The 13,226-nt window shown below is 43.9% G+C and overlaps 1 protein-coding gene across 2 annotated transcripts in view; it reads left to right on the top strand.

The window, feature by feature from the left end:
* The first annotated feature begins 1,497 nt into the window (after nt 1-1,497).
* CFLAR (CASP8 and FADD like apoptosis regulator) overlaps nt 1,498-13,226 on the top strand; it is a 66,148-nt gene continuing 54,419 nt past the window's right edge. Inside the window, exon 1 of one of the 2 annotated variants that reach the window (XM_077272043.1) lies at nt 1,498-1,883. In XM_077272043.1, the coding sequence (XP_077128158.1) occupies nt 1,707-1,883 (177 nt within the window). In that variant the 5' untranslated portion in view covers nt 1,498-1,706. Of the gene's footprint in view, nt 1,884-4,013; nt 4,098-13,226 lie in introns of those variants that run through there. The other variant, XM_077272044.1, reaches the window with a different exon arrangement.

The raw sequence follows: 13,226 nt of genomic DNA on the forward strand, positions 1-13,226 counted from the left end.
TTGAAGTCAGCTTGCAAATCACTGGCGGTGCAAAGCAGCGACGTCATGCACTGCCTGTCGCTTGCATGCTGAAGATAACTGCCGGCTTTAGAAAAGGATGCCGCACGTCATGGGAGTGGGTTAAGCTGAGTAGAATCTTTACCTTTTTTACATTTGTTGATGAAGAGCAACATAACAAGTCATTATTACAGGGAGAAGCCCAGGACATGGCACATTATACCAGGATGGGGGACATATATTACTGGAAGGGGCCCAGGATGGGGACATTATACCAGGAAGGCACAGGATGGATGAAATTATACCAGGATGGGGAATATTAATACTGGAAGAGTCTTAGGGTGGGAGACATTATACTAGGAAAAGAGCAAGGATGGGGCACATTTTACCAGGACGGGGGCATATATTACTGTAAGGGACCCAGGATGGAGGACATTATACCAGGAAGGGGCCAGGATGGATAGAATTATACCAGCATGGGGAATATTAATACTGGAAGAGTCCCAGGATGGGTGACATTATACCAGGAAAAGAGCAAGGATGGGGGACATTGTTATATAAAGCCCAGGATGAGGGACATTATTACAGGATGGGGACACTGTTATATGACAGGTTGAACACTTGTGTCTTCACAAGATCTGTTATGCTAAAAGGGCCCATACATCGGATGAACATGCAGGTGAAGACCCAGGTCCACATTTTGCCCATTGGACACTAGTTGCACCATTGCTTATACCCATGGGCATCTTTATCCCTCAATGAGATGGCTGAGAATATAACCTTGTTTTACTTAGAATGTATATAATTAATTTTACATTTCCTTGATATGTTAATTAAAAAAAAACTATAACATTGATTTTGGTAAAGGAAGGTCATTATCACAGCAAATAGTGCATATGGACGTCATAGATCGTGGGCATTGGTACTTTTACAAAATTCTGAATTTTTTTCACCATTTAAATTAAAAGTGTTTAAACCTGCAAAATCATATAGCCAGATCATTTTTACTTCACAATGAGCGCTGTAAGGCTATGTGCCCACGTTGCGTTTTTTAAGCATTTTTGCTGCGATTTTCCCCTGCGGAAACGCTTAAAAAAACGCTTACAAACAGCATCCCATTAATTTCTAATGCATTCCGCAATTGACGTGCCCATGCTGCGTTTTTTTCTGTGGCGGAAACGCATCGCGGTAAAAAACGCAGCATGTTCATTATTTTTGCGGAATCGCTGCAATTCTGCACCCATAGGCATGCATTAGAAAAACGCATGAAAATCGCATGAAAAATGCATCAATTACGCGTCAAAAACGCGTATAAAACTCATCTAAATCCGCATGTGTTTTTCCTGCCAAAGATGTGCAGATTTGAAGCAGGAAATTTGGCTTCAATTCTGCAACGTGGGCACATAGCCTTAAAACAAATTCCAAACTACAACTGCAAATTTTTTTTATTGTAGGGTGGGGGCATTTTACCGCACTATATTTTTCCACTTTTTTTCCAGTACATTGAGTAGTAAAATAAATGGGCTCATTCAATTCAAAGGTACATCTTGGCCCACCAAAAAATAAAAGCCGTTATATGATAATGGAGATCTAAAAGTATATGCATAAAAAAAAGTTATTGCTCTTGGAATAAGGGGAGGGAAAAAAAAAGACAAAACAAAAATAGAAAAAGTTGAATGGGAAGGGAGTTTTAAAGAGTGATAATTCAAATGGATCTGTCAATGAATCTAGACAGTGTATATCTGAAAAAACTTGTTAGGATATCAGTCAGAGTTCAATGCTGTTTCGTCACCAGGTCATATGATTCTCAGTATCTAGAGTCACTTCCTGCTTGTTCTCACTCTTCAGAAATCAGCAACATGTCTTGCCTGCTGTGCCCAGTAAAGGTATGTCCTTTATTAAAAATCATAGAAATGTTCTGTATGTCACAAAATCCAATATTAGCCACATGTAAAATGTCTGAGCGGAATCTTACTCGTTATCACAGCCACAGACTCTCCTATTTAACCGTTTCATTATCAGGGTACTGGCTGAATGGCTCCATCACTCAGCTTACTTTTGTTATTCCAGCCACCCTTTGTGTCTCTCAAACCTTGCTAAATATAATTATATATATATATATATATATATATATATATATATATATATATATATATATATTTTAGGAGGCAGCTAATATGAGGCTTGTTGTTTATCATTCTATCAACTTCATTGTATTTTTTATATTGCTCGCTTTTTGTTTTTCATTTTATTGCTTTGCCCCAAACGGATTAGAAAATATTTATTTGGGCATGATATAGTGCAGCACATATCCCACTTTACTGGTAACCCCCGTGAGGGTAAGTTCACACAGGGCATTTTTGCTGCGTTTTTTTATGCTAATTTTCAGCTGCTTTTTACAGTACCACATTGGTTTTTTGTGTGATCAGTATTTTGTGCTTTGCTGCGTTTTTTGGACATCGAGCATGTCCCTTCTTTCAGTGGTTTTGCTGCGTTTTTTCAGCATTTTCACCCATTGACTTAAATGGGTGTTGAAAAAAACGCAGCAAAAACGCAGGTATCATTATTTGCTGCTGAAAATCCAAGGACATTAGCCTGGACAAAGAGAAAAAAAACACCAAAAAACGCACCAAATAAGCAACAAAAAACGCTCCTAAACCTGCGTTTTTGACGCAGCTTGTTTCCTGCCAAAAAGATCAGGTTTTGCTGCATAAAAAAAAAGCAGCAAAAACGCCCTGTGTGAACTTGGCCTAACAGTGAGTACCACGAAGGCCATAACCGTGGGGGCGACTATCTGGGGTTATGCTGTAGCTCAGTATTGGGAGCTCATACATTATACAGACTGACAGATAAAAATTATGTGTATATAATATATTAATGGGAAGATTAAAGCCGTTTCGGTGACATTCTTCTCTGCCCTACAGAGGAGTTTATCAATGATGGAAAAGTTTTCTGTCATACCCCATAAACCAGATTTTGTCACCACTTACTTTGGGTTATTTGGGGCCTAGTACCGTAATCCACCTCTGCGTAATGATCTTATTCCACCGTTTGTGAAAATGTAAACTTAAAATTATGAGTTCTAAAGAAAAAGTTGCCCTTTAAATATCAGGCAAATGTCACATATCTGCATTTTGACAGAGCGGACATGCCGGTATGAGGAGGAATGTTCTGCTCATTAATCATGACTGAGTCATTTTAATTAACCCTCTCACTGGGTGACTTTTACAGATACTCAGTTTGGTTCCTGTTTATAACTAAGGGACCCTTTTCCAGATCTTAATTAATCCTATTGTTTTAGGGGGTATGATCTCACGTAGAAGCCACTTTTTAGCTTAAAAATAGCTGAGCCAGAAAACAAAACAAAGTACATGGTTCTGTACAACCACACAGCCATCACCAATCATCAGAAAGAAAAACGTAATCAATTTCCAACAAACTGTATGAAACGCGCTCCCTTCCGTGGCGTTTGGGGGCCGCGGGCTACTTCATTTCTTTGGTGAAACTTTGTTCTTGGCACCTTCACCACTTCCCTGCTTCTCCACATAGCAGAGGTGGGCATGGAAGTCCATAGAATCTCTACAGGCTGGCAGGATCTGTGTGTAACATATCAGAAGAGGGAATTGCAGAAAATAACATTTTTCTTACGTATAGAATAAAAAAATTATATATTATAAAAATGTTTTGTATATAAGTCACTCATATTACGTCTATGTGTAATATGAAGCATGTAATTTTTGTTTATATATATTTTCTTACAATATATATTCATAACATATTGTACAATTTCTTGTTATTTATATACATAATATATATATATATTTAAATGCACACACTTATTACATATTCCACACATATTATAGACTGTATTTGTGCGGAGCGGTGGGCTTCTAGCCCCCCAGAGCCTATGGTGAGCGGCTCTACTCGCCGTCCGTCGCGCTCGCCGCGCCGCCCCCTTCTCCCACGGTGATGTCGCAGTTGCACTTTATACGAGGAGGTAGTCCGGCCCCGCTCCCTCCGCTTCAGGAAGAGAAGTCCCCACTCCCCAGATATCAGTGCGCTGCTGTGGAGACACTGAAGTCCGGTAAACCCGTATAATGGTGAGCTCCACGCCCCCGACATGTTGCATAATTCCCCTTTATACGGTGTTTGCAGCTATAGGCGTCCCCTTAATTGCACGACCCGCCCTTTATTGCGCTATCAATAGATACCATAATCATAAGCCTGGGCGGCAGGATTGGCGCAAATAAAGGCGCATAGCTTGCACCTAAGTTTCCTTTCCCCTTTGCATGTCTTTCCGGGCTGTCGGAATAATCTGCAGGTGTTTTCGCCTCGGGTAGGGACCTGTCGGGGTTTCCGTGCACCGTGGGCATGTTCTGTGCTGCTGTCGGAGTTTACAGGAACAGACACGACATTTACGTGTCTCTGGGAGTTTTAGAGTTAATTCCGAGCAGAGGCCATTTCTGCACCGGCACTTCCCCTGTGAGGAACAGAAACAGAAGTGCTGCGGGCTAGTCATGGGGGTGGGACAGAAACTAAAAGCAGCAGCTGATCTTACACACAGGCCACAGAGCAGCTGGGTGATGACAGCTGTGCTGCCTAAGCCAAGACAGGCTGCCCCCTCACCTGACAGGCTGCCCCCCTCTTCCCTGACAGGCTGCCCCCCCCTCTCCCCTGACAGGCGTCCCCCCCCTCTCCCCTGACAGGCGTCCCCCCCTCTCCCCTGACAGGCGTCCCCCCCTCTCCCCTGACAGGCGTCCCCCCCTCTCCCCTGACAGACTGCCCCCCTCTCCCCTGACAGGCTGCCCCCTCTTCCCTTGACAGGCTGCCCCCCTCTTCCCTGACAGGCTGCCCCTTCACTGGACAGGCATCCCCTCTCTTCCCTGACAGGCGTTCCCCCTCTTCCCTGACAGGCTGCCCCCGCTGTTCCCTGACAGGCGCCCCCTCTTCCCTGACAGGCGTCCCCCCTCTTCCCTGACAGGCTGCCCCCTCTTCCCTGACAGGCGTCCCCCCTCTCACTGACAGGAGTAGTGACAATTAGCACAGAGATTGGAATGAGGCGGCAATTATGTGATGTCCTTCATTCCCAGTATGATGGTGATGCCATGTTCCTGTCTGACCAGTCTGTGCACATTGTTACTGGTTATTATCTCCAGAAGTAAATCCACTAGCTGTATGTCCTGTGTAAGCGAGGAGACTATCCGGCCCGCCACGCCTGCTGCACTTTACCCTTGTGCTCTTGATCCACTTGTCATAGAGTTCATTACATATCGGGAGTCAAGACAAAATGATTGTCTGGAATTTGGAATGTAAGTCCGCAAGGACAGGGTCCTCTCCCCTCTGTACCAGTCTGTCACTGTAAACGTTATTTATAACCATGTATGTAACCCCTTCTCATGTACAGCACCATGGAATTAATGGTGCTATATAAATAAAAAATAATAATAATGAAAGTGATTTCCAGCTCTGTTGACCCGTGTTAAAATCAGTTCTCATACATAAAAGGACACCACTTGTGTGATCATAGAGCGCAGTCAGACGGCCATGTAAATTGGAGTGGGATCAGAACAGAATGCACGGACTGGCCGGTACCGACCGAGCGGATCAGCTGCATAAAAATGCATGAAGCTGGGAGCTCAAGTCAGGAGAGCCGGCCTCCAGTCTGTGCACTGTGCTCCGATCCAACTCCAGTTTATATAGCTGTCTCACTGCGCCCTTTATCCTGGTCATCTCATAGATTTAAAGGGAACCTGTCAGCAGGATTGTGCACAGTACCCTTCAGACAGTGTCAGGTCGCCACCGTTAATACTGATTACAATGATACCTGGTTATGAAATCCGTCTTGTGGTTGTTGTGTAATCTTTGCAGTTTTCAGTTATTGATATGCTCTTGCTCCAGGGCGGCCTGTGGGTGGAGCTTGCAAAGGTTAAGGCCATGTTCACACTTTGCGGGTTTTACCGCGGCGATTTTGATGCTGCGCGTCCGCAGCAGTTTCCATTGCGTTTACATTTACATGTAAACCCTATGGAAACAGCAATCCGCTGTGCACATGCTGCGGGAAAAACCGTGCAGAAACGCAGCGGTTTACAACCCGCAGCATGTCACTTCTTTGTGCAGAATCGCTGCGATTCTGCACCCATAGGAATGCATTGATCCGCTAACTTCCCGCATGGGGCTATGCCCACGATGCGGGAAGTAAGCGGATAATGTGCAGATGGTACCCGGGGTGGAAGAGAGGAGACTCTCCTCCAGGCCCTGGGAACCATATTTGTGTTAAAAAAAAAGAATTAAAATAAAAGATAATGATATACTCACCTCTCAGCGCTGCACGCGGCTGTCCAGTCTCAGGGTTGCTGTGCGAGCAGGACCTGCGGTGACGTCGCGGTCACATGACCGTGATGACGCCGCGGTCACATGACCGTGACGTCACGAAGGTCCTTCTCGCACAGCATCTTTTGGAACCAGATCGCCGCGTGCAGCGCCGACGAGATCGGGACGTCAGAGGGTGAGTATATAACCATTTTTTATTATTTTTAACATTACTATTGATGCTGCATATTGCTGCATATGCAGCATCAATAGTATAGGAGTAAAACCCGCAGCGGAAACTGGAAGACAAACCGCGATAAATCTGCAGGGATAACCGCAGCGGTTTTGCCCTGCAGATTTATCAAATCCGCTGTGGGAGAACCCGCAGAGCACACCGCAAAGTGTGCACATAGCCTAAGAGCATCACCCGCAGATAAAGCTGCTCCACTAAGTTGTTGGAGCAAAATAAATTGGCTCCAGCAAAATGGCAGCGGCGCATGTGCAGTGGCATCTAATGGCAAGCGATAGATGCTACTGTGCGGGCGGCGGCGCCATTTTGCTGGAGTTATTTATGTTTTTAAAGCACACAATATAAACTGCGCAAGTGCAGTATTTAACCCCTTAATCCCGTATGACGTAATATCCCGTCAAGGTGACCTGGGACTTAATTCCCGGTGACGGGATAGTACGTCATACGCGATCGGCCGCGCTCACGGGGGAGCGCGGCCGATCGCGGCCGGGTGTCAGCTGCCTATCGCAGCTGACATCCGGCACTATGTGCCAGGAGCGGTCACGGACCGCCCCCGGCACATTAACCCCCGGCACACCGCGATCAAACATGATCGCAGTGTACCGGCGGTATAAGGCAGCATCGCGCAGGGAGGGGGCTCCCTGCGGGCTTCCCTGAGACCCCCGGAGCAATGCGATGTGATCACGTTGCTCTGAGGGTCTCCTACCTTCTTCCTCCCTGCAGGTCCCGGATCCAAGATGGCCGCGGCATCCGGGTCCTGCAGGGAGAAAGGTGGCTTACCGAGCGCCTGCTCAGAGCAGACGCTGGTAAGCCTGCACCGATGTAAGTGAGATCGGTGATCTGATAAAGTGCAGTGCACACTATCGGATCATCGATCAGTGATGTCCCCCCCTGGGACAAAGTAAAAAAGTAAAAAAAAATAATTTTCCACATGTGTAAAAAAAAAAAAAAAAAAAATCCTAAATAAATAATAAAAAAATATATATATATTATTCCCATAAATACATTTCTTTATCTAAATAAAAAAAACAAAACAATAAAAGTACACATATTTAGTATTGCCGCGTCCGTAACGACCCAACCTATAAAACTGCCCCACTAGTTAACCCCTTCAGTAAACACCGTAAGAGAAAAAAAAAAAAAAAACGAGGCAAAAAACAACGCTTTATTACCATACCGCCGAACAAAAAGAGGAATAACACGCGATCAAAAAGACTGATATAAATAATCATGGTACCGCTGAAAACGTCATCTTGTCCCGCAAAAAACGAGCCGCCATATAGCATCATCAGCAAAAAAATAAAAAAGTTATAGTCCTGAGAATAAAGCGATACCAAAATAATTATTTTTTCTATAAAATAGTTTTTATCGTATAAAAGCGCCAAAACATAAAAAAATGATATAAATGAGGTATCGCTGTAATCGTACTGACCCGTCGAATAAAACTGCTTTATCAATTTTACCAAACGCGGAACGGTATAAACGCCTCTCCCAAAAGAAATTCATGAATAGCAGGTTTTTGGTCATTCTGCCTCACAAAAATCGGAATAAAAAGTGATCAAAAACGGTCACGTGTCCGAAAATGTTACCAATAAAAACGTCAACTCGTCCCGCAAAAAACAAGACCTCACATGACTCTGTGGAGCAAAATGTGGAAAAATTATAGGTCTCAAAATGTGGAGACGCAAAAACTTTTTTGCTATAAAAAGCGTCGCTGGTTTCACACTTGCGTTTTTGTCTGCAGCGTTTTTTGCACAAAAAAACATGCGTTTTTTCCCTATATTTAACATTGAAAACGCATGCGTTTTTTTGTACGCGTTTGGTCGCGTTTTCAAACGCATGTGTTTTTTTTCTGCATGTGTTCATTTTCAGAAATACAGCCTGCAGTATTTTCTTGCGTTTTTAAGCACATGCGTTTGCGTTAAAAACGCATGCGTTTTTATCGAAAAAAAAAACAGAAAACACACTGAAAAGCCACCCACCACCATCAAGGTGATAAAGGGATCCAAACCCTAACCCTAACTCTACCCCTAACCTCACCCCTAACCGTTTAATGAACATTTTCTGACAGTCATAGTGCCACGTATTTCAGTGCCACGTATTTCAGTGCCACGTGTTTCAGTGCCACGTATCACGTGTTTCAGTGCCACGTGTTTCAGTGCCACGTGTTTCAGTGCCACGTATTTCAGTGCCACGTATTTCAGTGCCACATATTTCAGTGCCACGTATGTCAGTGCCACGTATTTCAGTGCCACGTATCACGTATTTCAGTGCCACGTATTTCAGTGCCACGTATTTCAGTGCCACGTATTTCAGTGCCACGTATTTCAGTGCCACGTATCACGTATTTCAGTGCCACGTATTTCAGTGCCACGTATTTCAGTGCCACGTATTTCAGTGCCACGTATTTCAGTCACGTTTAGGGTTAGGGGTAGGGTTAGGGCTAGGGTTGGAGGTAAAGTTAGGGTTAGGGTTGGGGCTAAAGTTAGGGTTGGGGCTAAAGTTAGGGTTAGGGTTTGGATTACATTTACGGTTTGGATTAGGGTTGGGATTAGAATTATGGGTGTGTCAGGGCTAGGGGTGTGGTTAGGGTTACCGTTGGGATTAGGGCTAGGGGTCTGTTTGGATTAGGGTTTCAGGTAGAATTGGGAAGTTTCCACTGTCCAGGCACATCAGGGGCTCTCCAAACGGGACATGGCGTCCAATCTCAATTCCAGCCAATTCTGCGTTGAAAAAGTAAAACAGTGCTCCTTCCCTTCCGAGCTCTCCCGTGCGCCCAAAAAGGGGTTTACCCCAACATATGGGTTATCAGCGTACTCGGGACAAATTGAACAACAACTTCTGGGGTCCAAGTTCTCTTGTTATCCTTGGGAAAATAAAAATTTGGGGGGCTAAAAATCATTTTTGTGGGAAAAAAAAGATGTTTTATTTTCACGGCTCTGCGTTATAAACTGTAGTGAAAGACTTGGGGGTTCAAAGTTCTCACAACACATCTAGATAAGTTCCTTGGGAGGTCTAGGTTCCAATATGGGGTCACTTGTGGTGGGTTTGTACTGTTTGGGTACATCAGGGGCTCTGCAAATGCAACGTGACGCCTGCAGACCAATCCATTTAAGGCTGCATTCCAAATGGCGCTCCTTCCCTTCCGAGCTCTGTCATGCGCCCAAACAGTGGTTCCCCCCCACATATGGGGTATCAGCGTACTCAGGACAAATTGGACAACAACTTTTGGGGTCTAATTTATCCTGATACCCTTGTGAAAATACAAAACTGGGGGCTAAAAAATCATTTTTGTGAAAAAAAAAAAATATATATATTTTCACGGCTCTGCGTTATAATCTGTAGTGAAACACTTGGGGGTTCAAAGCTCTCAAAACACATCTAGATAAGTTCCTTAGGGGTTCTACTTTCCAAAATGGTGTCACTTGTGGGGGGTTTCAATGTTTAGGCACATCAGGGGCTCTCCAAACACAACATGGCGTCCCATCTCAATTCCAGTCAATTTTGCATTGAAAAGTCAAATGGCTCTCCTTCCCTTCCAAGCTCTGCCATGCGCCCAAACAATGGTTTACACCCACATATGGGGTATCAGCGTACTCAGGACAAATTGCACAACATTTTTTGGGGTCCAATTTCTTCTCTTACCCTTGGGAAAATAAAAAATTGGGGGCGAAAAGATCATTTTTGTGAAAAAATATGATTTTTTGTTTTTACGGCTCTGCATTATAAACTTCTGTGAAGCACTTGGTGGGTTAAAGTGCTCACCACACATCTAGATAAGTTCCTTAGGGGGTCTACTTTCCAAAATGGTGTCACTTGTAGGGAGTTTCAATGTTTAGGCACATCAGGGGCTCTCCAAACGCAACATGGCATCCCATCTCAATTCCAGTCAATTTTGCATTGAAAAGTCAAATGGCGCTCCTTCCCTTCCAAGCTCTGCCATGCGCCCAAACAATGGTTTACACCCACATATGGGGTATCAGCGTACTCAGGACAAATTGCACAACATTTTTTGGGGTCCAATTTCTTCTCTTACCCTTGGGAAAATAAAAAATTGGGGGCGAAAAGATCATTTTTGTGAAAAAATATGATTTTTTATTTTTACGACTCTGCATTATAAACTTCTGTGAAGCACTTGGTGGGTCAAAGTGCTCACCACACATCTAGATAAGTTCCTTAGGGGGTCTACTTTCCAAAATGGTGTCACTTGTAGGGGGTTTCAATGTTTAGGCACATCAGGGGCTCTCCAAACGCAACATGGCGTCCCATCTCAATTCCAGTCAATTTTGCATTGAAAAGTCAAATGGCGCTCCTTTCCTTCCGAGCTCTGCCATGCGCCCAAACAGTGGTTTACCCCCACATATGGGGTATGAGCGTACTCAGGACAAATTGTACAACAACTTTGGGGGTCCATTTTCTCCTGTTACCCTTGGTAAAATAAAACAAATTGGAGCTGAAATAAATTTTGTGTGAAAAAAAGTTAAATGTTCATTTTTATTTAAACATTCCAAAAATTCCTGTGAAACACCTGAAGGGTTAATAAACTTCTTGAATGTGGTTTTGAGCACCTTGAGGGGTGCAGTTTTTAGAATGGTGTCACACTTGGGTATTTTCTATCATATAGACCCCTCAAAATGACTTCAAATGAGATGTGGTCCCTAAAAAAAAATGGTGTTGTAAAAATGAGAAATTGCTGGTCAACTTTTAACCCTTATAACTCCGTCACAAAAAAAAATTTTGGTTCCAAAATTGTACTGATGTAAAGTAGACATGTGGGAAATGTTACTTATTAAGTATTTTGTGTGACATATGTCTGTGATTTAAGGGCATAAAAATTCAAAGTTGGAAAATTGCGAAATTTTCAAAATTTTCGCCAAATTTCCATTTTTTTCACAAATAAACGCAAGTTATATCGAATAAATTTTACCACTAACATGAAGTACAATATGTCACGAGAAAACAATGTCAGAATCGCCAAGATCCGTCAAAGCGTTCCAGAGTTATAGCCTCATAAAGGGACAGTGGTCAGAATTGTAAAAATTGGCCCGGTCATTAACGTGCAAACCACCCTCGGGGCTTAAGGGGTTAAAATAGGAGACACAAGGACTAAGATGAGGCCTGAACTCCAAATAAAGCCCCGCCCACAGGCTGCCCCGCAGCACGAGAATCTCATTAACTGACAACTGAAAAAATAAATAAATAAAAATGAAACCACAACCACAAGATTGATTTCTTCACCCCAGATATCATTTTAATCAGTATGTTGGTGCCAACCTGACACTGTCTGTACTTTGCTGAACAAAATCCTGATGACGGGTTCACTTTAAATGCAATAAAAACTAATCATGAGTACTTGGCATCATCAAGGCATCACAAGTAGGTATGAACAGAGCCATGGAAGTTCGGGTTTGATCGAATTTTAGTCCAAAGTTCAGTTTGAATACCAGAACTTTATCCGAACCCTATAGAAGTCAATGGGGACGCAAACTTTAGTGTTGTAAAATAGTCAGAGTAAGTACCCGGAGTTTGCTAAAGTCTCTCCGAACACTAAAACGGATTTCCGGGAGAAGTCTGTTTTTGGAGTTCGGAGCCAGACACTAGGTGTCTCGTCAGGGTCGGCCCGAGAGATTACGGCGCCCTAGGCGAAACTATTTTGTTGCGCCCCTACTGCTTTTAACATACCTCCCAACTTTTGAAGATGGGAAAGAGGGACAAAGTTTGCGGCGCGCACAGCGCGTCGCGGCAAAGTTTAGGCCACGCCTCTGACCACACCCATTTATAACTAGCCACACCCATATCCACGTTCCGACCACACCCATTTAGCACTGCTGATCACACTGTTTCATAAAGAATAATTATAAACAAAAAAATATGGCCACACGGTGCTCCATACTGTATAATGGCCACAAATGATGCTCCATACTGTATAATGGCCACACATGATGCTCCATACTGTATAATGACCACACATGATGCTCCATACTGTATAATGGCCACACATGATGCTCCATACTGTATAATGGCCACACATGATGCTCCATACTGTATAATGGCCACACATGATGCTCCATACTGTATAATGGCCACACATGATGCTCCATACTGTATAATGGTCACACATGATGCTCCATACTGTATAATGACCACACATGATGCTCCATACTGTATAATGGCCACACATGATGCTCCATACTGTATAATGGTCACACATGATGCTCCATACTGTATAATGACCACACATGATGCTCCATACTGTATATTGGCCGCACATGATACTTGGTACCTTATAATGGCCACACATAGCTACTCCTACACACGCGGCTGCGCTCCATACACACGCGCTCCGCTCCATACACCTCGTACACACGCGGCTCCACTCCGTACACCTCGTACACATTTAGCTCCGCTCCGTACACCTCGTACACATTTAGCTCCGCTCCGTACACCTCGTACACATTTAGCTCCGCTCCATACACCTCATACATACACACACGACTCCGCTCCGTACACCTCATATACACACGGCTCCGCTCCATACACCTCATACACATTCAGCTCCGCTCCATACACCTTTTGGCTTTTGAAAATATTTTTTATAATTTTTTCTATTTTTTCTCTGGCCCCCCTTAGGGTCGGCGCCCTAGGCGGCCGCCTAGTTCGCCTATACGTT

The sequence above is a fragment of the Ranitomeya variabilis genome, chromosome 7, assembly GCF_051348905.1.
Source record: "Ranitomeya variabilis isolate aRanVar5 chromosome 7, aRanVar5.hap1, whole genome shotgun sequence".
Taxonomy (NCBI): Eukaryota; Metazoa; Chordata; class Amphibia; order Anura; family Dendrobatidae; genus Ranitomeya; species Ranitomeya variabilis.